Source organism: Carcharodon carcharias, chromosome 9 (assembly GCF_017639515.1).
Source record: "Carcharodon carcharias isolate sCarCar2 chromosome 9, sCarCar2.pri, whole genome shotgun sequence".
NCBI classification, from domain to species: domain Eukaryota; kingdom Metazoa; phylum Chordata; class Chondrichthyes; order Lamniformes; family Lamnidae; genus Carcharodon; species Carcharodon carcharias.
Genome location: NC_054475.1, coordinates 84,641,120 through 84,668,336, shown reverse-complemented (window position 1 = coordinate 84,668,336; position 27,217 = coordinate 84,641,120). Strand labels below are relative to the sequence as shown.

The 27,217-nt window shown below is 43.2% G+C and overlaps 1 protein-coding gene across 1 annotated transcript in view; it reads left to right on the top strand.

Annotated features, from left to right (window-relative positions):
- The window catches only part of LOC121282436 (sodium- and chloride-dependent neutral and basic amino acid transporter B(0+)-like), a 66,458-nt gene that overhangs the window by 4,962 nt on the left and 34,279 nt on the right, over positions 1-27,217 (top strand). The window contains exons 3-5 of the mRNA XM_041196148.1: positions 797-950; positions 3,392-3,523; positions 8,692-8,881. Coding sequence (XP_041052082.1) covers positions 797-950; positions 3,392-3,523; positions 8,692-8,881 — 476 coding nt within the window. The remainder of the gene's footprint in view (positions 1-796; positions 951-3,391; positions 3,524-8,691; positions 8,882-27,217) is intronic.

The window sequence follows — 27,217 nt, the reverse complement described above, 5'->3', positions numbered from 1 at the left end:
AAAATACAGGCCCTAGGCATTCAAATCGTGTGACCATGGGCTCCAAAATGCTGAGAAATGACTCCTAACGAGAAGATCCAATGTAAAAGCAAAAATGCTATGGATGATGGGAATTCTCAAATAAAAACAGAAACTGCTGGAAATATTCAGCAGGTTTGGCAGCATCTGTGGAGAGTGAAACAGGGTTAAAATTTCGAATCAAAATGACTCTTTTTTCAATATTTTTTTTTGCCATGTGCCGGTCTGAATCTTGTTTTTCATCTTTGTGCTTTCCTCCCACTCCCTTCAGTTCCGAAGAAGTCGGATTCAACTTTAAACATTAACTCTGTTTCTCTCTCCGCACATGCTGCCAGACCAGCTGAGTATCCCCATCACTTCCTATTTTTAGTTAAGAAGGTTCAAAGGTTTTTTTCTGAGATGTCCTACCCATCTCACTTCTTTGTAGTTTTAACATGCTCGGGGTTCAAAGGTTTTAACCGCACCACTGCTGCAGACTGCACTTTTCTGCCTTTCGTTTCTTGTTCAGGATTTTGGATAAACCTGAAACTCGAGTTTAGTAAGTCCTTGTCCCGTTCCCTTTGCCCTCTATCTACTTGGTTCCATGTGTTTGTAGCTCCCTTTGATAAGTTAATGTTTCTGGGGTGGTGTGTGGGGAGAATGAGGGGTGTGGGCATGCTTCAAATTTGATTTTTGGAGCTTTATGTTAGCTTTTGTAAGTTTTCTAGGTTGACAATGTTAAATTTTTAGTCTTCGATCTGTCTAACTTCCCGAATGTGCCATTTCTTCCTTGCTTCAGATTGACGATGATGAGCATTTAGAGTCAACTGATGAGAACTTGGAGCGAGGCAATTGGGCCTTGAAAGCTGACTACTTGCTCTCAGTGGTTGGCTACGCTGTGGGACTGGGCAATGTCTGGAGATTCCCTTTCCTGGTTTACAAAAATGGTGGAGGTACAGTAGTGAAATTAAAATACAAGGAAGAGAAAGGCAGAAAATGAAGAGCAATAGTTCATTGATTTATAAAGGTGACACATAGACATGATTATGAGGTGGTGGTGAAGTGGGAATATCAGTGGATTAGTAACCCAAAGGCTCACGCTAAAGCTGTGGGAGCATGTGTTCAAATCCCACCACAGCAGTTGGTGGAATTTAAATTCAATTAATTAGTCAAAAAACTCTGGAATGGAAAGCTAGTCTCAGGTGGCATAAAACTATCAAAAGTAAAAACCCATCTGACTCATTAATGCCTCTTTAGGGAAGGAAATCTGTCATTCTTACCTGGTCTGGCCTTGTAACAGCTCTGACTGGCCTGGACTTGTAACAACTCTCCAGGCCAATTAGGGATGGCCAGTGACGCCCATATCCCATGAACAATTTAACAAAAAAAGCTTCCTGAATTAACAAGAGAATACAAGCTTGAAAAATGTTAGTAGAGGAATGTTTGGTGGTGAATGGGGCTAAAGCAGCAGGAGGATTGGTGTGACTGGTGAGCCATTTAGGATTGTACAGCAAATCTATCTTTGCGCTATTCCAATTGTTTATCTGAAGTATAGGCTTTTTTAAATGACCCAGCAATGACATCATTATGAACTTGAATTGAGAGTGTTTTAGCACGAGGAGAAACTTTCCATCATTGTGCTAGACTTAACACCAATTCCATAGAAGCCGTGAGTTCTTGAAAACATAGCTTCTATTTCACTTCTGGCATCAGATATGCAATGTAATTCTAGCTGAAGCACATTTACTTTGTGTTAGCTGTCCCTGTAAGACTTCTTGAGCAACCTCACCTCTGGTTGTGGATTCAAATCCCACTCCAGAAACCTGAGTACAAGATTTCGGCTGACAATCCAGTGCAGTACTGAGAGAGTGTTGCACTTTCAGAGGTGCTGTCCTTCAGGTGAGGCAAATTATTTGACCACTATTGTATTTCTGTTTATACGAGCTTGCTGTCCGCTAATTGGTTGTCATCTTTCTTGCATTGATGGATTCTCCTGTCATTCCAATGGATGAGTGTTCAGTAAGTTTAAAAAAAATATTGGCTTACAGTTGAGGTTGGAGTCGTCAAATTGGCCAAGTCTCGATTTGCATAACCAATTGCAAATCCTGCTAATGAAGTCAGTATTGGAGGGATGGATGGAGGCATTGACTTTGTGCCGCGCTTGTTTGCCCTGGAGGCACTTGACCCTGTTCCCCTCAAATGTCGAAATGGCTCGATGACAGAGACTTCTCCATTTGGGTCTGTCCAAGGTTGTTTTTCCAATGTATTGGGATCCAGCTTGCAAGCTCTGTGGTTGGCTTTCAGGTTGTCTTTATATCTAAGTTGGGATGCCCTGTGGTGCAGGTACCCATGCTCAGCTGGCTGTAGAGTATTGCCTTTGGTATGTGGGAGTCCTCCATATGACCCAACAAAGCTGAGCACTGATGAGCATGCTCTCAATGCCAGGTTTGCAGCACTTTGAAGAAACTTGGTGTGGCGGATTTTGCCTTCCATTACAGCAGTGACTATTCTTCAAAAGTACCTCATTGGTTGCAAAGCACTTTGGGCCACCCTGAGATCATGCAAATGCTGTAAAATGCAAGTCTTTCTTTTTATATACAGCTTGGATGTTGTGTGCGACGCAGTAGGATATGAGCCTGAATGTTTAAGAGTGTCTGGTTATCTTTGTGTGTTTTGTACTAAGTTGTGAAATAGTGGAATAGTAAGGCCCTGCCCTCCTGTGAGCAACAAGGGAAGTGAGAGGGTTAAATGAGAAATACCATCTCATGCGGACAAACAGCCTGACCTTTGCTGGAAAGTGCAAGGTCAATCCACTGGCAGACCTTTCAGATACCATTCATGACACAATAATTGGGAGTGCCACAACCAGAATATCAGGTGCCAGTGGCCAGTAGAGGGCTGCTGACAGTCTTTCTGCACAGTGCATTTTCTTGTCAGGGGAGTGGGGAAGAAGGGGTTATTGGAAAGGAGATTACTGGTGGGCAGCTGCCAGAGGGTAAAGGCAGGAGCTTGTTTTATTTTAATTGGCAGTGTTGCTTTTGTTTTGGCACCCCATTCCCATTACAGACAGGCACCATACCCATACTGCTCACATGCCCCAGCTCTATTATGAGGCAGCTGCTTACTTTAAAAGGAACTCAAGTGGCCTAATGAGCCTAGCACATAGCTGTGCTCAGCATCCAAGTTACTTTCAACAACCTGTCCGCATTTGGTGCATTGTAACCCTCTGGATTCATGTAAGATGGGCCATTAAGGGTAAATGAGCCTACCATTATGTTGCCAGGTGCATTCACGTACAATTGGACGTGTTGCTTTCCACTCCAGTAGTGCACGTACAAATGTGGCAACTCTAATGCCACAATAATCTTTCTCCATTCTAACTGTTGTTTTCCAGGTGCTTTTCTTATTCCCTACTTAATCATGCTGTCTCTTGCTGGGTTGCCAATGTTTTTTATGGAATCTTCCTTGGGGCAGTTTGCCAGCCTTGGACCTCCTCAAGTGTGGAAAGTTGTGCCCATCCTACAAGGTCAGTGTTTATGGAAAGGAATTCATTCTGGGTAGCAATTTAAGACAGCAGTTTTCAAACTATTTTGGGTGTGAAATCCTTGGCGGTAACTTATGTGGGGCACCCAGCAAATACCAAATGTTCCTGTGAATCTCTTAGAAACAATGATATATTCCTGAAGCCCCCACTGATGTGTAGGTACATTCCCAATTCCTTCCTCCAATGAATTTTACTTCCTAGTAGACTTCCCCTCACAACCTCCAAAAGCTGGGTCAGGATTTAGCTCACAGTGTGCAGGGTTACCACCTCCAAGTGTGGCATTGCAAGTGTGTTACTCCCAGCTCCACTCCAGCCCTGAGAGGCTGAAGATAGGACAGATCAAATTTCTACATCATTTTCTGTAATCATTACACTGCTTTTCTTTGGAATGATTGTAAACAGGGCCAGAATTTTGTGTCACGCCGCTTGCCCCCCCCACCCACTCCCCGTTATGTTCCTTCTATCAGATTGCTTTGCTCAGCGAACAGAGTTGCACATCCAACTACTGATGAGTGAGTTGGTAATCAAGTTGATGCAGACGAAGAAACCATTGTAAGATGAAGCACATGCTGTCTATTAACATAAGTGATGGAGAACTAACACAGGTGTTTTCTCAAACCAAACCCTACTCTAAAACTACTGATTAATAATGTAGCCTGTGCCACACAGCAATTCAGGAATACAATCACGTTGTCAATCAGCTTACATTCTCTTCAAGGTGTATTGCACCTCAGATTACCACAACCCCCCCAACCCCAGACACAGGCTGGCAGGCGGGCCACAAGATGGGGCATAAAATCAGATTGGATGGTGGGGGTGCCATGCCTATTGCCTTCCTGCCTCCACTGGTATTTTAAATCAGCAGAGGAGGACACATGCCCTATGGCGGTACACCCTGGTGGCCTGTGTGAGTCCTCGGCAGTTGCGACAGCTAGTCCTGGAAGCCACAACTCAGTCGGTTGCCAGAAGTCATGGCTTCTGTCCCCCTGAAGCAGGATATCCCCCCTCCAGATTAATCAGAGGCCTGGCCGCTCCTCAATTATAGAAGCACCAATTGGATCAGTAGCCATTGCTGGAACTGCAGCAGCTGCCAGAGTGGGCGATAGGGGTAGGTAGGGAGAGGTGTTGCATTGCGAGACTGAAGGATTATTCAAACAGGGGTGGCTCTTCCTGGTATGGGGGTCCCTCATGAGGCACAGAGTGTCTGATCAAGAAGGACACCAGCCCTCCCCAAAGCCCAGAGATAGGTTGCCAGGATACTTCACCATGTGCCTCTCTGCTGCTTGTAAAATACCCGCAGAGGCAGGAAGGCGATTGGCATGCCACTCCCCAACATCACACCTGATTTTACAGCCCTTCCATACCTGCCAGTTCCCGCCTTGGGGGGAGGTGGGTGGGGGGGGGGGGGGGGGGGGGGGGTGGGTGGGGGTACAGGATAGCGTAAAATTCCAGCCCTGTTTACAGCCATTTCAAAGGAATGATTATTACAGAAAATGGAGCAAACATGTGATCTGTCCTATCCTTCAGCCTGGTAGTACGTCTCAGAAGGGGAGTGGAGCTGAGAGTAATACCAAATGACAAATGCAGAAGTGCGCTCCTTTGGGCATGCACGCGAAAGAGTGCTCCGATCTCCCTGAGACTAAATACTGCCTCAGGGAGATCAGTTCCCAAAGTGAAAAAGTTATTCTGTCAAAAATTTCATTTACCATCCATGTCCTCTGCTCGCTGATGGGAAAATTCCTCCCCAGGTCTTATAGGTTTTTACAAAACTAGATTAAACATTTATTAATAAGAGAAATTATTTTAAGCAGATACATATGCCCACAAATTACTACTGTAATAACTTCTAAATTCCCTACTTAATCTGACTCCCAGTTACACTTTCGTTAAGGCAACAGTAAAGCACATAGGTTTGAAAAGACCCAGGCAAAAAACATGATACCCTGTACAATCCAGTTCAAATTGACTTTTCTTAACTTCAGTTTGTTATAGGCAGCAGCATATATGCTGAAGGCTTTTCACACTCGTTAGATCTTAAAATGCCTACCTTTACACACAGCTTTTGCTGCTTTATACATATTTTCCCCATTGAATGCAAATTCCCATTGTTTCGCTATGTCTTTGGATTTTATATTTTTGAAAATAAAAATATCTCACGGTACTAAATTTACCTGTAAACTTTGGGAAAATAAACATAGTGTTTCTGAACTTCACCAGGCTAGGTGACACATTTCACCCCTTCATTTGAAAGCAATCTAGTCTGGTTTATTTAAAAATGCAAATATTCCTTTGACACCTATGTTTATCTACTTAACATTTCAAACCTAGCTTATCTTTTAACACATCAAAGCCTTCAGACCAGCTTAATTCAATTAAGTCTTCCCCTCTCTCTCTTGCTCACACACACACACACACACACACACACACACTCAGATACCACTATTTTACAATAAATTCCAATAATATTATTATATCTTCCTGACAATTGAGTAGAGGTCTCTTGCTAGGCTGCAGCAATCCCACCAAACCCTGAGCAGGCTGGTCTGGTACCCTTTTTACTCACCTCTGCCAAGTTTTGCCGAGCTGGACCTTGAACATATGGTCAGCCTCTTATTAACGGCCAATGTCACGGATCAAGAGTGGACAGGAGGCCAGGGGGAGGGGTCCAGGTGGAGAGAGAATGTTGGAGATGGTTGAAAGTGTCCACTAATTAGGGGAGGACCCCTGGCCAAGGAATGAGCACAGAGACCTAGGTGACAGAAGGAGAAAAACTCAACATAAATTTCATGTTGTGCTTGCAATTTATTTTAGTGGGAGTGTAAGTGGAAAAAGCCGAGTCCTTTGCTAATGACAGATCATCCAGCATCACAGGGGGAAGAGTTAGAGTGTATTGCCAATACACAGCAAAGTTAAAAGAATCTTTTGTGTGTTGTTACTGGGTAGTGTGTCATAAGACTAATGAATACATTCTAACAATATACCAGCAGCTATTTAGAATACCTTCCACATTTTTTCTGACAGATAATAAAAACCTGTCACTTTGAAATCATTGCCTTCAGGCTAAAACTAATAGGGAGATTTACATACAATTAAGGTGATTATATAGAAGCATTAGGTGCAAGAAAATATGGATTCAATGCCCTGGCTAATATTTAGCCATCACCATCAAAAACAAATTTTCTGATCATTTGTCTCATTGCTGTTTCAAGTAAATTTTCTGTGTGCAAACTGCCTCCTGAAATGTTCATTTATTCCAAAAATGATTTTAAAGGTACTTCATTGGCTCTGAAATGTTTTGGGATATCCTGCAGTTGCAAAATATGCTACCTGAATATGTATTTTTTTCTCAGTTTCTCCATTTAGATTCTTGAAAGGTTCCATCATTTTGTCCCAACATCAATTCCATTTGTCTTTCAATGCAAAGGCTGCCTCCTGCAGTAGCAGCCATTTGCCAGCATCCCAGCTGAGTATCCATGTAAATAACTTATAAGCTATAACCTCTTGAGACCTCATCAATGTCAATACTGAGTTGAGGCAAGTGGAAGATCCAAACTGCCACATTCCAGTTTTTATTGCAGAGTACTTCATCCCCTAAGTCATAGGGCTGGCTAGATTTATAGTACATTCACTCGCCTCTAGTCTTAAAGCCCTTCTTTGGCAATCCAAGTGCACACTCATACTGTTAATGGATTTAGCTACTAGTACTCTTACCTCTGAGTTGGAACATCATGGATTCAAATACCATTCCAGAGACTTGTGCACTTAATTTAAACTTTGTAAGCCTCCACTATTGAGAAAATGACAATAATGTCTGAACTATGTTTAAAGAGTTACTTTCCTAAAAATAGATTCAAAACTGCAATTGGAGCAGTGTACCATCATGTTACAAAAGAGTTTACATACAATAGCTGGCAAATGTTCAGCTCCAAAGTTGATTGTAGCTCTTCCTGGGTGACAGGCCAAGCCACTCCTTCCTGACTGCAGTGCTGGTTATCCTTTTACAATATCTTTTATATAATTTTTCAGGGGTGTACCTTGGTTGTTATATTGACAGGGTCTTATTGTCCTATAAGTTCTTCTGAATATAAAATACCCAAAGGTGTGTCAAGTTCCTTGTTTAAACTATGGGGTGAAAGCCCACCCAGCATGAGCTTCAAGAGTCTGAATCAATCAGATTTTACACCACTTTGCCTTATCTGATTCTGTGCCATTCCCCACAAGCAGTTTTGTAATTCCCTTGAAGCATCCTATGTCTGGCCTTTAAGTTAGCTTTCTTAGGTTTCATAGTTCATATTGGTCTTTTATCAGTTATGCATGTTCAGAGCTGCTCATAATATTTATCCAATTCTAATTTCTTATCAAACTATTGAAATGCAAAGTGTTTACTATGGCCCTACACACTAATTAACTCTCATATTCCAGACAATTCCTATTTAGTTATGGTTAACTGAAAGACTTAACACAGCTTTGAACGATAGTTGTTTGTTGTTTTTAGTTCCTTTTAACTAAATGTAGGGCTATGGGGCTCAGCGCCAAACATACCAAGGCATGGGAGGGTTTTGTTTTCCATTAGTGTCCAATGGTTCTTTTTTATCTGTGAAAAAGTAACTTCATGTTATTTTAAAAAGTCTTTTTGGTTCTACTAGTATGTGAAACTTGGTCAAGTTTTTAAGTTTGGTCAGCCTATATCAAACATGTAATCTTGCAGTTGAGGGAGTACTGCACTGTCAGAGATAATGGCTTTTGGATGAGACGTCAAACCAAGACCCTGTCTGCCTTCTCAGGTAAAAGATCCCCTAACACTATTTTGAAGAGCAGGGGAGTTATCCCCAGTGTTGCCAGTCAATGTTTGTCCCTCATCGAGCATCACAACAACAGATCATCACGTTACTATTTGTTAGATCTTGCTGTGTGAATATTGGCTGCCAGGTTTCCTACATTAAGCCAGTAACTACATTTCAAAAAGTACTTAATTGGTTGTAAAGTGCTTTGGCTGTGACAGGTGCTATATGAATTTTCTTATAGTTCTTTCTTATAATTGACCATTTGCAACAGAACACATTTTTATGTCCAACCAGCTTGCAAGCATGTGAATGTTAAAGATTTTGCCTGTGATATTCTATTTTAAATTCCTTTGTTTGCAATTGAAGGTGTGGGTATCCTAATGTTTCTTGTGTCAGCATTTCAAGGCCTTTACTCCAATTGCATCATCAGCTACTGCCTATTCTACTTCTTTGTTTCCTTCCAATCACCTTTGCCATGGGAAAACTGCTACAGCTGGTGGGATTCCGATGAAACATGCCGCAAGACTCCCAAAGGTACCATGATAACTTCTGCTGGGTAAAGTAAAAATTCAACTTGTTCATCTAAAGATTGTTTGTTCTGTTTGGGTGAGATCAAAATTAGTTTTTACTATCCACAGATAAGATATAAATTCTGGTATGAAATGGCAGGTGGTAATTGCTGGGCTGACCAAATGCCAAAGGGAAACTTGGCCAAGCTAGCACAACAATTTGCAATTTGTATTTTTATTACGAGAAGGATATGTGCACTGAAGGCAGAAGTAAAGAACACCACTACCACTTTTGGAAATTTTAAATATTAAATTAAAACATTTATTAACAAGATAAAATAAAACTTAAACACACATGATAAAAATTACAGAATTAAATTTAGTCCTAAAACATTTCCATGAGATTTCTACTAACTGGACTCCCAAAATAAACATCCTTTTCAAGCAACAGTCCAAATAGAATCTTAATATATAAAACATCCAGTAATATTACCATAAGGCACCCACTATTGCTACAAGGGAGGTATTTCACAGCTTCTCTATTCCTTAATTTCGACAATGGAAATTCCAAGAATTTTAAACAAAACCTTGCTTTCTGGAACAAGCGCTTCTCTGGGGTGGCTAGAGGGTGCTTTTAACAAGTCTGTCTTCACAAAGCCTACCTTTCAAGATCTCACATGGCCACTCCCCATACAGCTTTCAATCTTTTCTTAAATATATTTTCACCCCTTTGATCTTTAAATCCATTATTCTAAACTTTCTTTGGAAGTTACCTTTCCCAGAATATAAAAATCTTTCATGTTGTCATTATGGCCATCACTTTTGGGAAAAAAAGACTTTATAACTTTGCCTTAAGACTAAATAACTATTTATGATTTTGCCAGTTGTGAAATTCTGATCATGTATCTTTGAATTCAAACAGCTACCAATAAGCTCCTCAATTATCTGATAATGCAAATTCCCATTCATACTGTATCATACTCTATCTCATCTTAGCTTGCCCATCAAGATACCTGATTTTACACCTTATCCCTTTGATAATTGAAATTGTTTGGAATGCACTGCCTGGAAGTGTGGTGGAGGCAGATTCAACTGAGGCATTCAAGAGGGCATTAGATGATTATTTGAATAGAAACTATGTATAGAGCTATGGGGAAAAGGCAGGAGAATGGCATTAAGTCATAATGCTCATTGGAGAGCTTGTGCAGACACAATGGGCTAAATGGCCTCCTTCTGCACCGTAATATTCTGTGATTCTTCTCAACCCCAGTGAATATAGGCACAACCTGCTCAACCTTTCCTCATAAAGTAGCCTCATCATCCAATGAATCAACATAATGAACCTTCTCTGAACAGCCTCAAATGTAAGTATATTTCTCCCTAAATAAGGAAGCCAAAACTGTATACAGTGCTCTAGAGATGATCTCATCAATATCCTGTGGACTTGTAGCAAGTCACCCCATTTGTCTGCCTAATCACTTGCTGTGCCTGCATAAACTTTTGTAATTTATGTATGAGGACACCCATATCCTTCTGTCCTGTAGCATTCTGCAGTCTGTCTCCTTTTAAATAATATTCTGCTTTTCTACTCTTCCCACCTAAGTGGACAACCTCTCATTTTCCCACATATTACTCCAGTCTGCTGTGTCTTCTGGGCAGATACCCTGCCCCTGAGAGTTGCCAGCCTCTAATAGTGGCCATTGCCTGTACTGCAGTGGGACATAGCAGCAGGATCATCACTGGAGCCCTGGAGAGAAAGTGGGGGGTGTGTGTGGATGAATTGGTGGGAAAAGCATCAGTTTACAGAGCAGACGGGGGTCTTCCCTGTGAACGGCCCCTGCTGCCAGCGGTTCACCTGGCAGTGTGCCCATGTGGCTTGGCCTGCTCCTGCCGTTGGTTGAATACCAGGAGTGCCATCCTCAACCCTTACCTCCCTCGACTTAATTTGGGGGAGGGAACAGGTTCTCCAGCTTGCACCCACCCACCCATTATATGCCACCCCCACCTCCCAGCCCATCTCCAGAAGAACAATAAACTTTGCCCTTTATATCCTCCTCCCAACTTGCTGTCCTACCTATTGTCGACAAATGTCCCCTTATCCAAGTCATTAATTGATAATGAGGCCCCAGCACTAATCACTGACCCCTGTAATACTTCACAAATCACAGTTTACAACCTGAAAAATGACCCATTTAGCTCAACTCTCTGTTTCCTATTTGTTAGCCAATCCCCTATCCATACTAACATATAACACCCAACACCATGAGCTCCTATTGTGTGTAGTAAGCTTTTATGTGGAACCTTATCAATGCCTTTGGAAATCCAAATGCACTTAGTGTACTAGTGCCCTTTATCCACCCTGCTCATTACATCCTTAATGAACTTCAATAAATTTGTCAAACTTCCCTTTCACAAATCCATATTGACTCTGCCTGATTGTATTATGATCCTAAATGTCCTGTTACTGCCTCCTTAATAATGGATTCCAGCATGTTCCCAATGACAAATATTAGACTAATGGGCCTATAGGGCAACCTTTTCCGGGTGGTGAGTGGGGGTGGGGCCCACTCGCCGATGCATAAAATGGCGCAGGGTGACATCGGGCAAGGGTCCCTATGTCTCCCCGTGCTCCCGCTCCCGCACAACCCCCCTAACGGGGGGAAAATGATGTCCATATTTCCTTCTTTCTGTCCCTCTCCTTTCTTGAATAGGGACATTACATTTGTAATGTCCCTAGCAACGTCCCAGAATCTAGCAAATCTTGGAAGTTTACAACTGATCTCTGCAGATTACACTATCTCTGCAGCCACTTATTTTAATAACCTACGATGCAGGCCATCAAGTCCAGGAGACTTGTCAGCCTTTCATCCCATTAGTTCCCTCAGTACGTTTTTTTAAGAGTAGTGAGTATTTTAAGTTTCTCCCTCCCATTGGTCCCTTGATTTTTTGTTGTCCTGTGAAAACTTTTAGTGTGTTCTACTGTGAAGACAGATAAAAACTACTTATTCAAAGTCTCTACCATTTCCTTGTTTCCCATTATTAATTTTTCAGTCATCTTCTAAGAGTCCAATGTTTACTTTGATCATAGCTTGATGCTGAAATAGGGCACATAAAAGCCATTCTGCAGGACAATAGCTAACCTGATCAGATCATTGCTCAATGTATATCGCATAAACTCATGAATGGGCCTCAGGCTGCCACTTACCATCCTGAAAAGTGCCCAGTCTACCTCAGATTACCTGGAAAGGGAAGGTGTCTCAGAAATGTGAGCAACAGGTGAAGCTAGCTGTTTCACGCTGCTACTATGCAGTAGCAACACAAGTGGTATTCGCCACAAACAGGATGCTGCCGTCAAGCCAAAAGGACATTCTGCCTATCACATAAATGAGTAATGCGGTATATGAATTTCAGTGTTATTGTGATGCAAGGTATGTAGGCCATGCATCCTAAAGACTGATGAATCGTATCAAACAGCTTGTCCTTTCAGACATTCACAACAGGGAAAGTACTGACCATACCCAAGCAGTGGTGCTTACAAAACTCAAAACATCGTGTCCAGCATTAAATGTGGTTCCACAATTGGACAGGACTTGCTAAACACTTCTGAGTGTGCTAAGAAATATACTGACAACCAATTTAAGATTATCAGTTGGGCTGACACTGTGGTTCACTTACGCATGCTAGAAGCTACATACATTCACACACAGGGCCCTGACCTTTACAGACAGAAGGAGCATGTCTACACATTGCACCTTTTAGAACTAAACAAAAGCTTGGCAGTTGACCGTTCCCTGATGCATTCTCCATGGCAACACCACTCCCAATCAGAGTCCACTTGCCAACCAATCACCACCCTCTTTTCGTGCAGAATAAATTGTTGTCCCCTCTATAATTGGTATTCTTGCAAATCTGTCCTGATGAGTGCAAGACGAAAAGCTTCAACAGCATATCTGCTTTCTTTAACAATACTCAAGGTCTGTACTACTAAACGACTAAACATTAACTTTAGTTACTCTCTTTCTTTTCATATACTTGTAGAAGTTTTATTTAATTCATTCACAGGATGTGGGCATTGCTGACTCAGGCAACATTTATTGCCCAATCCTAATTGCTCTTGAGAAGGTGGTGGTGAGCTGCCGTCTTGAATTGCTGCCGTCCTTGTGGTGCAGGTACACCTACAGTGCTGTTAGGGAGGAAGTTCCGGGATTTTGACCCAGCGACAGTGAAGGAACTGCGACATATTTCTAAGTCAGGATGATGTGTGGCTTAGAGGGGAACCTCCAGATTTCCCATCTATTTGCTGCCCTTGTCCTTCTAGGTGGTAGAGGTTGTGGGATTGGAAGGACTGTCCTTTTTTATTTCTTGCTAGTTTACTCTCATATTTGAATTTCTCCCTCTTTATTATTTTTATGTTGTCCTTTGTTGGCTTCTAAAGTTTTCCAAACCTTCTAGCCTACCGTTAATCTTTGCAGCATTGCATGTCTTTTCTTTCAATTTCATACCATCCTTAACTTCTGTAATTTGCCACAGATGCTTCATCCTTCTTATAGGTTGTTTTCTCAATGTAGTAGACCTTTGTTGAGTTATTAAATACCTTCTTAAATGCCTGCCACTATTTATCTACCGTTATATTTTATAACCTACTTCCCAGTTTACTTCAGTTGACCTGTCTTCAAAGTTTTGTAAATGCCTTTATTTAATTTTAAGGCCCTAGTATCGGACCCATAACTCTGACACTCAAATGGAATGTGCAATTCCTCCATAGAGGATCCTTCACAATGGGGTCATTTATTAATCCTGTCCCATTATACATTACAAGGTTTCAAATAGCCTGGTTGGTTCCATGATGTTCTAAGAAATTGTCCAGAAAGTACTCTGTAAACTTACCCTCTAGGCTACCTTTGTCAATTTGATTTTTCCAATCTATACAAAGATCAAAAGCACCCACGATTATTGGAGTACTTTTCTTATGAGCCCCCTATTTCTTGATTTATACTCTGTCCTTCATTGTAATTGCTGTTAAGGGGCTTATAAACAACACCTACCAATGACTAAGATCCCTTGTTATTTCTCATTTCCACCCAAAGTGACTCTACATCTTGATCTTCTTACCCAAGATCATTTCGCACTATGTATTAATTTTATCCTTTATTAACAAAGCGACCCCATCTGCTTTTTCTTTCTATCCTTTCAAAATATCAAATACCCTTGTATATTCAGTTCTCAGCCTTGGTCACCTTGCAACCTCTATAGTGGCCTAACAAGCCATTCAGCTGTAAAGAGAACCAACACTGCTACCCTAACAGGAATAAACTTGGCTTCGTGTGTAAGAATTCAAAAGGAAACAGACTGTATTCAATACAACAGATATTGTTAACTGGGGAACATTTTAAAGGGTCAAAAAAATAACTTTTTTTGAGTGTTTGGATCCTTGTAAAGACAATATTATCATGATATTAGGGGAGCTAATTAGGATTTCATTTTTATTTAAAGGCGTGATTAGAATACGGAATGCCTTCCTGAAAATGATTATTGATGCCAATTAACTCACTATGGTTGAAAGAAAATTGGATAAAGACTTGAAATATTATTAAACTATACAGAGCATGAACAGGGATGTCAGATTGGAATAGGAAGATCTGGTGTGGAGCACAGGAACAATGTGCCAAATGATCTTTTCCTGTGATTAGTTTTCCATGATTCTATTTTAATATCTTTCAGATCCTGCATGCAATTTTTCTTTGCCATCTGGAGGTCATGGAAATAACACCTGTAGAAATAATACAGTTCAAAAGAGCCGAAGTGAACATTACTGGGAGTAGGTATAAATTCTGCAGGTAGTGAAATTAGTGTATTGAATGTGTTTGCTGTTTGTTGGTTTGATGCAACTGCACTATTTGGGTAGAGATTTCAAGGGAGAGGGCTGATTTCTGTGTTGTGAGCTATTCTAGTAAGGTGGGGGTGGTTTGATGGGTGATCGTGGTGTCATTGTGAGACCAGATCCATTTTTGGCCTGAGCTCCAACTCATAATGAGATTGATGAGCTGCCAGTGGGAAGCATGATCCCCAGTGGTCAGCTTGGATATCTGTGGGCAGGGAACTCGGCAGTATAGCCAGAATTGCAGGTATTGCAGTGGCACCATCGAGGGCAGCACTTCAGAGTAGTGGGTATTTTGTGATCTTAACAAAAGCAGCAAATACATTAAATTCCCAAGACTGTAAGGCACAAAACCCACAAGCGACTGCCATAAAAAAATGTTTATTTCATGTATAAGGTCAACAGTCTTCTTCAGTGTCTGTCTTTGTGAGAGGCTTATTGAACTGCTCTTAAGATGGCTGCCTCCAGACGCAGCCTCATGGCATTGTCACATGACTAGGGAAAGCCAATGTGTCAATCTGATGGGTTACATTTCAAAACACAAACAGTCCCTTTTTCCTAGTGAACAAAAGACACATTTGCATGCATGATCCTGTGAGACCGTGAGTTACCCAAGTTACCCACTATATACCCATTGTTCTCATGCATTAACAACTGTTTGCTGTACTAGACAGCTACTGCACATGCATTGCACATATAGGGAAGAATTTTCTGCCTGTCGGGCGGGACCGACCCAATCTCCAGCGGGCGGAAAGCCGATTCCTGTCAGAGAAGCGGGCCGCACCGCTATTTTATGTGGGCAGGCCAATTAAGGCCCGCCTAGCATGACGTCCGGCGGGAAGCACTATGTGCTTCCTGTGCAGATGGGAGGGATTCCCCAAAAGCAAGAGTGTGCTTTTTCACACATGCATATGAAAGAGTGCACATCTCCCTGAGGCAAATTGCAGCCTCAGGGAGATCCCTTCCACTTTGAAAAAGATTAAAAATAGAAACAAAAATTCCCTAACATGTCCCCCTCATGTCACATGAGATGGGACATGTTCATAATTTACACTATAACTTTATTAACTTTTTAAAACCCTGCATGAAACCTCATCCCGCCAGTGGATGAGGTTTCATGTTTTTTCTATTTGCTGCCAGGGCTCCTGGCCGACCTGCAGGTTGGACGGGCTGGTCCTTTAATTGTTTCAATGATCCTGTCAATGGCCTCAATTGGTCATTGACAGGTCGGCGGGCCCCCAGCTGATTTTGCTGCTCCTCCGCCTTCCTGAAAATTTAAATAGGGTGGGATGACGTTGGGGGTTCCGTCCGACATCATCCCGCGTTGTTTTATGTATCAGTGAGCGGGCCCCACCCCCTGCTTGCTGACGGCAAAATTCTGCCCATTGTCTTTAAATTGTGCAGGTCTCTTAAAGGTCATTGTGTGCGTTGACATTGGCTGTACATCTGGGTGTTGTTCTTTGTCTGGAGAGTATTGTTCCCGTGGTGCTTGTTGCCTTGGTGACTAACTCCATTGCGTTTGTTGGGGTGTCATGGACCTCTGGGTTTGATGGTAGTTCTGTACTCAATGCAGCTGCTGAGACCCCTTCTCTCTGGCTGGCAAACTGCGGTGAAGGAGCAACCTTGCTAGTTGAGCATATGCCTGTGGTTGTGCTTGTATATCTGGCTGAGATTTTTCACCTCCTGCTTTGAGTTGAAAATTGTGGAATTGCAGATCGTTATTTCCTCCAGGTACCTTTGTGCTGCCTCTGAAACTTGTTTGTCCAGATCGTGAACAGTTTGGTTCATTGAAGACTTCAGTTTATCCTACGTTTTCATGAGTATATATTCAGCTCGAATCTTGCCCTTCAAATCTTCCAGTTCAGCTCTGAAGTGTACATTTTCCCATTGAACTGCTTCATTTACCTCCTGTTCATGAATTTCCTTACACTGACATGGTCAGCAACCATCTTTTCGTTGAATTACATATTGTCTCCCTCGCTCTGGGATCTTTTGTTTCTCTTTCTCTGCTGGCACGTTTAGGGTTACCAGTCCAAGCTTTAGAATTGCTCTAGCTAAGACGAGTGGCCGTTGCATCCCATCTATGTTCTGGAGCTCTAGTTCTTCCTTCTTGCCATTGCATTGAGTTAACAGATTAAATTCCCTCTCGGCCTGAATATCCTGTCATCATATTGCCTCAATCTTACTTTCAAGGGCTTCATTTTCAGATTGCCATGTTGAGCTACTTCGCACAGGCCTGTGAAGGTCATGATGTTGCAGGATGCACCTGTGTCTATCTGACACTTCTTGTTCATTCGATGCTCTCCCTCTGCAGCCACCATTGTAACAGTTATAAACCATTTGTCTCCTATGGGCTTGACTGAACCAACTTGTTGTATCGTGTATAATTCTTCATCAGATTTGTCTGCTATCTCTCCTGTGACCATCAGTGTGGGCTTGTTTTGCTTCTTTCAAGCCAAACACTTGTGTGCAAAATGATTCTGCTTCTTGCAGTTAAAACAATGCTTTCCCTATGCTGGACAATCCTTCTTTTCCTATGCATGCTGTCCTCTGCAGTATTTGAATCCTGCCCTTTGCCTGCGATTGCTCCACTCTTTTGGCTTGGGCTATCTCTCAGCATAATATATCTCCTGGGATGCTCTGCCATACATATGCTCTTGCTGACATTTCACAATTTCCATATTTTGACGCATCACTTTCTCATCTTTCAGTATACTTGGTCTCACCGAGGGGCCTTGCATGCCTAAGAACAATCTATCTTTAATCAGATCATCTTTTAATAGACCGAATTCACATGATTCTGCAAGCTACATTAAGGCTGTCACGTACCGTTCAATAGCTTAGTTTTCACTCTGAGCTCCAGTGTTGAATACATAACATTCATATGTAATATTCAGGGTTCAAAATTTGCATTCAAAGCATTCAAAATTTCTGTCATCTGTTTTCTTTGTTTATCTGTTAGATTTAGAGTGGTATACAATTTGTAGCAGTTTTTCCCCAACAGTGTTAAAATTGTAGCAACTCTTATCAGTTCAGGCTTTTAATTAAGCCTGTTGCAATATCATAGTTTTGCCATTGTAAGTGGAAAAACTGCCAGTTATACCATGTATAATTTTTCAATTCAACTGGAGATAGGATTGGAAAATTCACTGTAGCCATTTCACTCACTCAGTAATTTACTTGCAGCCTTTGTCCTTTTTCTGTAGCTCAGTGCTTTTCCTTCGTACTGTTTTTAATAGTGTTCTGCAGATTTGAATCTTTCTGTGTGACTTTCTTAGCTCTGTCTTCTTTGTAGTCACTATGTTACTTGCAGCCTTTGTTTATTCTTTTTCTCAGCAGCTTTTTTTGCAGATCTGAACCTTTCTGTGTTCCTGGGTTCTCAGTGTCTTTTCTGCATCATTCTCAGGATTCAAAAATCCATTGGTTTTTCTATTCCCTGACACCATGTTTCTTGTATAAGTACAGCTGTCTTTGTCAGTGTTTACCTCAGTGAGAGGCTTTATTGAACTGAAGAGAAATGGTAGCCTACAGTCAGCTTGAATCATGACAGAGTCACATGACTATGGCAAACTAGGTAGTACAGTTAGTAAGATTGTATTTTCAAAGTCCCGTTGTTCGCTCGGAAAAGGGGGATGTTTGGGGTTTTGAAAATGCAATCATACAAAGTTTCAGGTGTGTGGGCGCTTGGCTTCCTCCGTAGAAAGGTTGGCGACCCTCATGCAGAGCCAGGTTCAGCAGACCACTCAAAGGTTGCTGGGTATACTTGCAGATCTGCATACAATCGCTTTGGTCATGAGTTCTATGCTGCAGTGGCCATGCAAGACAGGGATGGGGATTCCCCGAAAGGAGCACCTCCATCTCCAGTAGACAGGGAGGTGCAATTATGCATCAAGAAGGAGGCAGAGCTGAGGCCTGTCACATCTGCTTGCCTTTCTTAGCCACGGCCTAGAATGCAAGAGCAGGGAGGTTATGCTGAAACTGTATAAAACGCTGGTTAGGCCACAACTGGCATGCAGTTCTGGTCACCACATTATAGAAAGGATGTGATTGCACTGGAGAGGGTGCAGAGGAGATTTACCAGGCTACTGCCTGGGCTGGAGGGTCTGAGCTATGAGGAAAGATTGGATAGGCTGGGATTGTTTTCCTTGGAGCAGTGAAAGTTGAGAGGGGACCTGATTGAGGTGTATAAGATGATGAGGGACATAGATAGGGTGAATAGGAAAGCACCTTTTCCATTAGTAGAGGGGACAATAACCAGGGGGCATAGATTTAAGGTAAGAGGTGGAAGGCTAAGAGTGGAATTGAGGAAAAAATTTTTCACCCAGAGGGTGGTGGGAATCTGGAACTCACTGCCTGAAGGGGTGGTTGAGTCAGAAATTCTCGTAACATTTAAGAACTATTTAAATATTCACTTGCATTGCCATAGCCTCCAGAGTTATGGGCCAAGTGCTGGGGAATGGGATAAGTGCAGTGAGATCTTTGCTGACTGTCATGAACATGATGGGCTGAATGGCCTCATTCTGTGCTGTAAACGTTTATGAGTCTATGAATCTGGGAGTTCCTCTCAAGATGCTCCCAAGCTGCTCCTTTCCCATTGCCAAATATCCGATTGTCTCAAGCAGCCATGACCTCAGAGGAGGCAACTGCATCTGGCCTTGGGCACCCAGGGGACAACTGCAAGAGTCACCTCAGATCACGAGACATTGTTTTAAGCAGCTGTCACCTGGTCCATAAGACCATAAGATATAGGAGCAGAAATTAGACCATTTGGCCCATTGAGTCTGCTCCGCCATTCAATCATGGCTGATAAGTTTCTCAACCCCATTCTCCTGCCTTACCCCGTAACCTTTGATCCCCTTACCAATCAAGAACCTATCTATCTCAGTCTTAAATACACTCAGTGACCTTGCCTCCGCAGCCTTCTGTGGCAATGAATTCCATAGGTTCACCACTCTCTGGCTAAAGAAGTTTCTCCACATCTCTGTTCTAAAAGGTCTTCCCTTTACTCTGCGGCTGTGCCCGCAGGTCCTAGTCTCTCCTACTAATGAAAACATCTTCCCCACGTTCACTCTATCCAGACCTTTCAGTCTTCTGTAAGTTTCAATCAGATCCCCCTCATCCTTCTAAACTCCATCGAGTATAGACCCTTTCGTTCCTGGGATCATTCTTGTGAACCTCCTCTGGACCCTCTCCAGGGCCAGAACATCCTTCCTGAGATACAGGGCCCAAAAGTGCTCACAATATTCTAAATGTGGTCTGACCAGAGCCTTATAAAGCCTCAGCAGCACATCCCTGCTTTTATATTCTAGTCCTCTCGAAATAAATGCCAACATTGCATTTGCCTTCCTAACTACCGACTCAACTTGCAAGTTAACCTTAAGAGAATCCTGGACAAGGACTCCAAAGTCCCTTCGCAGTCCAGATTTCTGAATTCTCTCCCCATTTAGAAAATAGTCTATGCCTCTATTCTTCCTACCAAAGTGCATGACCTCACATTGTATTCCATCTGCCACTTCTTTGCCCATTCTCCTAACCTGTCCAAATCCTTCTGCAGCCTCCCCGCCGTCTCAGCACTATCTGTCTCTCCACCTGTTTTCTATCATCTGCAAACTTCGCCAGGATGCCCTCAGTTCCTTCATCTAGATCATTAATGTGTAAAGTGAAAAGTTGTGGTCCCAACACTGATCCCACTAGTCACTGGCCGCCATCCTGAGAAGGATCCCCTTATCCCCACTCTCTGCCTCCTGCCAGAAAGCCAATCTTCTATCCATGCTAGTATCTTGCCTCTAACACCATGGGCTCTTATTTACTGAGCAGCCTCCTGTGCGGCACCTTGTCAAAGGCCTTCTGGAAGTCCAAGTAGATAATACCCATTGGCTCTCCTTTGTTTAACCTACTCGTTACCTCCTCAAAGAATTCTAACAGATTTGTCAGGCATGACCTCCCCTTGATGAAACCATGCTGACTTTGCCCTATTTTACCATGCACTTCCAAGTATTCTAAAATCTCATCCTTAATAATGGACTCTAAAATCTTACCAACGACCGAGGTCAGGCTAATCGGCCTGTAATTTCCCGTCTTTTGCCTCACTCCCTTCTTAAACAGGGGGTTTACATTAGCGGTTTTCCAGTCCTCTGGGACCCTCCCTGACTCCAGTGATTCCTGAAAGATCACCACTAACGCCTCCACTATCTCTTCAGCTATCGCCTTCAGAACTCTGGGGTATAATCCATCTGGTCCAGGTGATTTATTCACGTTCAGACCTTTCAGTTTTCCTAGCACATTCTTCTTGGTAATGGCCACAATACTCACCTCTGCCCCCTGACTCTCTAGAATTTTGGGGATGTTACTCGTGTCTTCCACCATAAAGACTGATGCAAAGTACCTATTCAGTCCCTCCGCCATTTCTTTGTTCCCCACTACTACTTCTCCAGCATCATTTTCCAGTGGCCCAATATCCACTTTTGCCTCTCTCTTACCCTTTACATATCTAAAAAAACTCTTACAATCTTCTTTTATATTACTGGCTAGTTTACCCACATATTTAATTTTCTCCCTCCTTATTTCTTTTTTAGCTGTCCTCTGTTGGTCTTTGTAGGCTTCCCAATCCCCTGGTTTGCCACCGCTCTTCGCCGCATTGTATGGTTTCTCTTTAGCTTTAATGCTGTCCCTGACTTCCCTTGTCAGCCGTGGTTGCCTTGTCCTCCCTTTAGTATGCTTCTTTATCCTAGGGATGAATTTTTGCTGTGTCTCCCAAATTACTCCCAGAAACTCCTGCCATTGCTGTTCCAGTGTCTTTCCTGCTAGGCACATCTCCCAGTCAATTCTGGCCAGCTCCTCCCTCATGCCTCTGTAGTTGCCTTTATTCAACTGTAATACCGTTACATCTGATCCCAGCTTTATCCTCTCAAATTGCAGGGTAAATTTTATCATATTATGGTCACTTCCTCCTAAGGGTTCCTTCACCTTAAGCTCCCTTATCAAATCTGCCTCATTACATAAATCTAGAATTGCCTGTTCCCTAGTGGGCTCCACCACAAGCTGCTCCAAAAAGCCATCTCATAGACATTCCACAAATTCCTTTTCTTGGGATCCACTACCAACCTGATTTTCCCAGTCTACCTGCATATTGAAATCCCCCATGATCACTGTAACCTTGCCTTTCTTACACGCCTTTTCTATCTCCTGGTGTATCTTGTGCCCCACATCCTGACTACTGTTTGGAGGCCTTTACATAACTCCCATTATGGTTTTTTTACCTTTGCGGTTCCTTAACCCTACCCACACAGATTCAACATCATCTGACCCTACGTCATTTCTTGCTATCGATTTAATTTCATTTCTTACTAACAAAGCAACACCACCCCCTCTGCCAACCTGCCTATCTTTTCGATAGGATCTATATCCTTGGATATTTAGCTCCCAGTCCTGATTCCCTTGCAGCCATGTCATGTGCTGGCCCTGGAGAGGGTCCAGAGGAGGTTCACGAAAATGATCCCAGGAATGAAAGGCTTAACATATGAGGAACGTTTGAGGACTCTGGGTCTATACTCGATGGAGTTTAGAAGGATGAGGGGAGATCTGATTGAAACTTACAGAATACTGAGAGGCCTAGATAGAGTGGACGTGGGTAAGATGTTTCCATTAGTAGGAGAGACTAGGACCTGAGGGCACAGCCTCAGAGTAAAGGGAAGACCTTTTAGAACAGAGAAGAGGAGAAACTTCTTTAGCCAGAGAGTGGTGAATCTATGGAATTCAGTGCCACAGAAGGCTGTAGAAGCCAGGTCATTGAATGTATTTAAGACCGAGATAGATAGATTCTTGATTGGTAAGGGGATCAAAGGTCACGGGGAGAAGGCAGGAGAATGGGATTGAGAAACCTATCAGCCATGATTGAATGGCGGAGCAGACTCAATGGACCGAATGGCATAATTTCTGCTCCTATGTCTTATGGTCTTATGTCTCCATGATACCCATCACATCATCCCTGCCAATTTCAATCTGCGCCACAAGCACATTTACCTTATATCGTATACTGCATGCATTCAGATACAGCATATTCAGTCCTGTCTTTCCCGTGCCTTTTCTCATTGTCATCCCTTTATCTGATATGCTTGAAGTTAGATTCATAGCCCTTTCCAAACACTCTGTCCTATTTTGTGTTCTGGGGACTTTAATCACCTCTCCTGGGATCTCCTTTCTTTTCAGTTTTTTCATAATTTTCCATGAAGTTGAATCCATCCCCCCACACCTTAACCTGCTGCTTTGTTTCCCATTAGTCATACTTCTTGGAGTTTTACCCTTCCCCCCCCCAACTTTCTAGTTTAAAGTCCTGTTGACCACCATATTTACCCTTTTCACTAGAACATTGGTCCCAGATCGGTTCAGGCGGAGACCGTCCCAACGGTACAGATCCCTCCTGTTCCAATACTGATGCCAATGCCCCACGAAATGGAACCCCTCTTTCCCACATCACTCCTTTAGCCACGTGTTTACTTCCTTTATTCTCCCGTCCCTATGCCAATTTGCACGTGGCTTGGGTATTAATCCGGAGCTTATAACCCTTGAGGACCTGTTCTTTAAATTATTTCCTAGTTCCTGATAATCCCCAACAGGTCCTCTTTCCTAATCTTACCTATGTTATTTGTCCCGACATGGACCACAAAAACTGGATCCTCCCCCTCCCTCTCCAATATTCTTTCAATCTGGTCAGAGATGTCCCTCACCCTGGCACCAGGCAGGCAACATACCATGCGGAACTCTCGATGCTGCTTACAAAGGATGGTATCAATTCCCCTAATTATAGAATCCCCTACAACTACCACTTGTCTTTTTGCTCCCCCCTCTTGAATGGCCTCCTGGACAGCTGGCTCATCCTCCCTACAGCCTTGTTCCTCATCCATACAGGGAGCAAGTGCCTCGTACCTGTTGGACAAGGTCAAGAGCTGAGGCTCCTCTGTTCCTGAACACATGATCCCTTTACCTGCCTCACTTGCAGTCACACCCTGCTGACCCTGACCACAGACCGAATTTGAGGTACTTAATCTACCGGGTATGACTGCCTCCTGAAACAAAGCATCCAGGTAACTCTCCCCCTCCCGGATGTACTGCAGCATTCAGAGCTCAGACTCCAGCTCATCAATTCTGAGCCGGAGTTCCTCCAGCAACCAACACTTGGTGCTGATTGTTCACTGCGGCTTGCGATGGGATCTGCCAGCACCCACATCATACAGCTACAGCACATCACCTGCCCAGCCATCTTGACTTAGATAATTAATTTATTAATTAGCTTTGCAGTGTTTTTTTTTTCCAAATTTGGTGCAGATTTCCTACCAAACAATTAGGTCACAGCTTTCCTGTAATGTCACTTTTTCAGTTTTGGCTTCAGTTACTCTGTGCCCCAAGGTCACCGCTCTGGTGCTCCTCCCTCCGAGTCTGCTTCCTGGAGACAAAGCCATGAATCCCCAAGCTAAGCTAGATTTATACTCACTGCTCTGGTGCTCCTCCCTCTGAGTCTGCTTCCTGAAGACAAGGCCGTGAATCTCTGAGGTAAGCTAGATTGATATTCACCGCTCCGGTGCTTCTCCCCCCGAGTCTTCTCCCAGGATTTACTCACCATTCAGCTGCTTTTTCTTTAAAATCCACTTTCAGAAGAGTTTCCCTCGCAGGTTTGGTGCACTCCTGAAGGCATTGCCTCTTCCTCTCTCTCTTTTTTTTTAGGTTTGAGGAGGAGGAAGGGATGGAAACACTACAGCAATGTAATGCTTGGGGCTGTCCGTTCTTTGACAGTGGGTCCTCCTCAATTCCCTCCTGAATCGCAGTGGCTGCAGTGACTTCTCCTAGAATGCTTCAGTTGCTTCTCACCGGCGCCCTCTGTTGGTCAGCTGTTGATGCCAGGGCCACAGCTCCTCAGAACACTGTGAAGCACTACAGAAAAGGCACTTAGACTGTTTAAGCATTTGATGTTACTTATTGGTCTTTATGTTTCTTTAAATTGTTTTGATGCATTTATTCCTGCATTCTTTATTCAGTGGTTGATGGCTTCAGAATGGCTCCATCAAAATTGGAGCATTACCTACCTGTTTGTAAGTGGCCATCTCCGTTTTTTGGGCACTGGACTTGGAGAGACTGGGCGATGGGCACAGGTAAGTAATATGTCTGATAACATGTGAGGCAGATGTGGCCAGTTGGTGATTTGTGGCAGCCTGCTGAGCTAGATTATTCCTCCTGGAAGCGGATGTGAGTTAGATTGTTATGAGCCTCCCTAGCACATTTCTGCAAGGCTCTGGCTTCTGGTGCAGATGGCGGATGTTGCTGTCCTGCCTCCTCAGCCTCCTCCTCCACATCCTCCTTGTCAGAAGAGGAATGAAACTCTGGATGCAAGATCTGACCTCTCTGCTGTGCGACGCTATACAGAATGAAGCAAACGACCATGGTTCGGGAAGCCCTCACTGGGTCATATTGCAGAGCTCCCCTGGTATGGCCAGGCAATAGAATCACATCTTGAACAGAATTGTTGCCTGTTCAATACCGGTATGGCTCAAACCCGTGGTGTGACATTTGGCATTTGAGCCATAGACAATATCCAGTTTCAAGCGAATACCTAATTAAATATGGACAATCACGGCCATCCAGGGAATTCACACATCTCTTTGTTTAAGAGCCAACACAGAAGAACCTTCTAGGCTGATGTGTTTGAATGCCCTTTCCTGAAACCAATCAAAAATGTTATTATCAGAATGAATGGGTCTTTCTGAAACAAATTCACTGACTGTCTCAAGCCCTCAGAGATGTTAACCCATAACACAGGTGGCAGAATCAACATGAACACCACACCCGTATTTGGAAAGGACTTTGAACTTGTGAAAGTCACATGGTTAGACAGCCTTTTTTTTGTCTGCTTTTAAAAATCAGTGCAAGCTGTTTGCAGGCAGAACCACCAAAGCCATTGAAACCACCAGTTCAGCCAATCTGTGTATCAGATTTGAACTAGGCTGTGACACCTCAGGCAGCTGAAGTTCGTAACCAACCTGAGAACCAAGAAACTTGATTACAAGAAAGCTCACAACCTGCTGTGAATTCTTCAGTGCGTAAGACCCTGACTTCAACTTTAACACATCAAAACCATTCAAAAGACTATACGCTTGCCTCGTGGGAGACTGGAGTTTGTAAATCGAGACGGCAATAACTAATAAACTGTTAAAGTATTACCTTATTTTCATAAATAAATACCTTATCTGTATCTAATCTTTGTATGTGTAAGAGAACGAGTGTGAGAGATGTATTTAATTTGGGGTAAGTGCCTGAGAATAACTAACATTTTAAACTCAAAAGCTTGCTGCTGAGTTTGTTAATTGGACACAAACTCCAAAGGTAAGAAAAGCCACACAACCTTCATTCAAAATGAGCAGTAAGGGAACACAAATATTCTGTCCATGACAAGTGCATCCTGAAGGCTGCAGTCTGGATCAATGGAGATTAGATGATCATAAGCGTGCAATAGATTAAACCCTTGATCTGAAAATCCTGCAATGACCCCTAAGCCAGCAGACCTCAGAGCCTGGCTATCGGTGTCAGTGCAGTAGCACACAACCTCTCCAGGCCTCTTAAACAGTGCTTTGGTCACCTCTCTAACACAGTGGTATGTAGCTGCTTAGGATATACTGCACATGTCCCTGGTGAATCCTTGGAAGGAGCCGAAGGCATAGAAATTCAGTGCTGCGGTGATTTTCAGTGCCTCCAACATTGGATGACTACCTAGTCCTATTGGTCACAGGTGGTCCTTGCAGTATCGGTCAGTGATGGACCCCCTTGACAGGTGCAGCGCTTTCTGGCATTGTTGTTCTGACATCTACAGATAATTCATGTGACTTCTGAACAATCTGAGACATGTCACGACCCCTCTTCAGCCACTCTCCTGCTGCCTTTCACCATGGCGTCTCAGCTGTGGCCTGTCCAGCTGTGGCCTGTACCCATTTTTGTGACTGCTACCCGTGTAATGGTGCTCTGGGGCCTGGCACACCCTTCCTCAATGTCTCTCCTCCATGCTTTTGGGTGCAGGAGGATGGTGTGGATGAGTCCCACCCCTTTCATTGACTGCTGTTCAAGGAGGGAATGCCCATCAATTGCCTCTTAGCTCCTCAGACTACCCCACTCCTCCGCGCCTCCTCACCCTTTTTGGCAAAAGCCTCCACTCCAATGGAAGGCAGTCCCAGAATGGCTGATCTTCCCCTCAGATCCTAAGGCCTCAACTGGAAACCACCACCTTTTGGTCGTGGATATGATGGCCTGTGATCTCCATGCACCACACATTAAATTTGGTAGACAGCATTTAATTCCAGTCAGAGATATCTCACTGAGGTTAATAACTGTTTTAATGAGCTCCTTAAATTTCACTGCATCTATTTTCTTCCAGCCTCAGTGACCATCAGCATTCACTTCTGCAGTACCGCTTCCTTTTAGTAGCTGAGGGTAGGAGGGAGGGTCTGCCTTTAAGAAGGGAAGG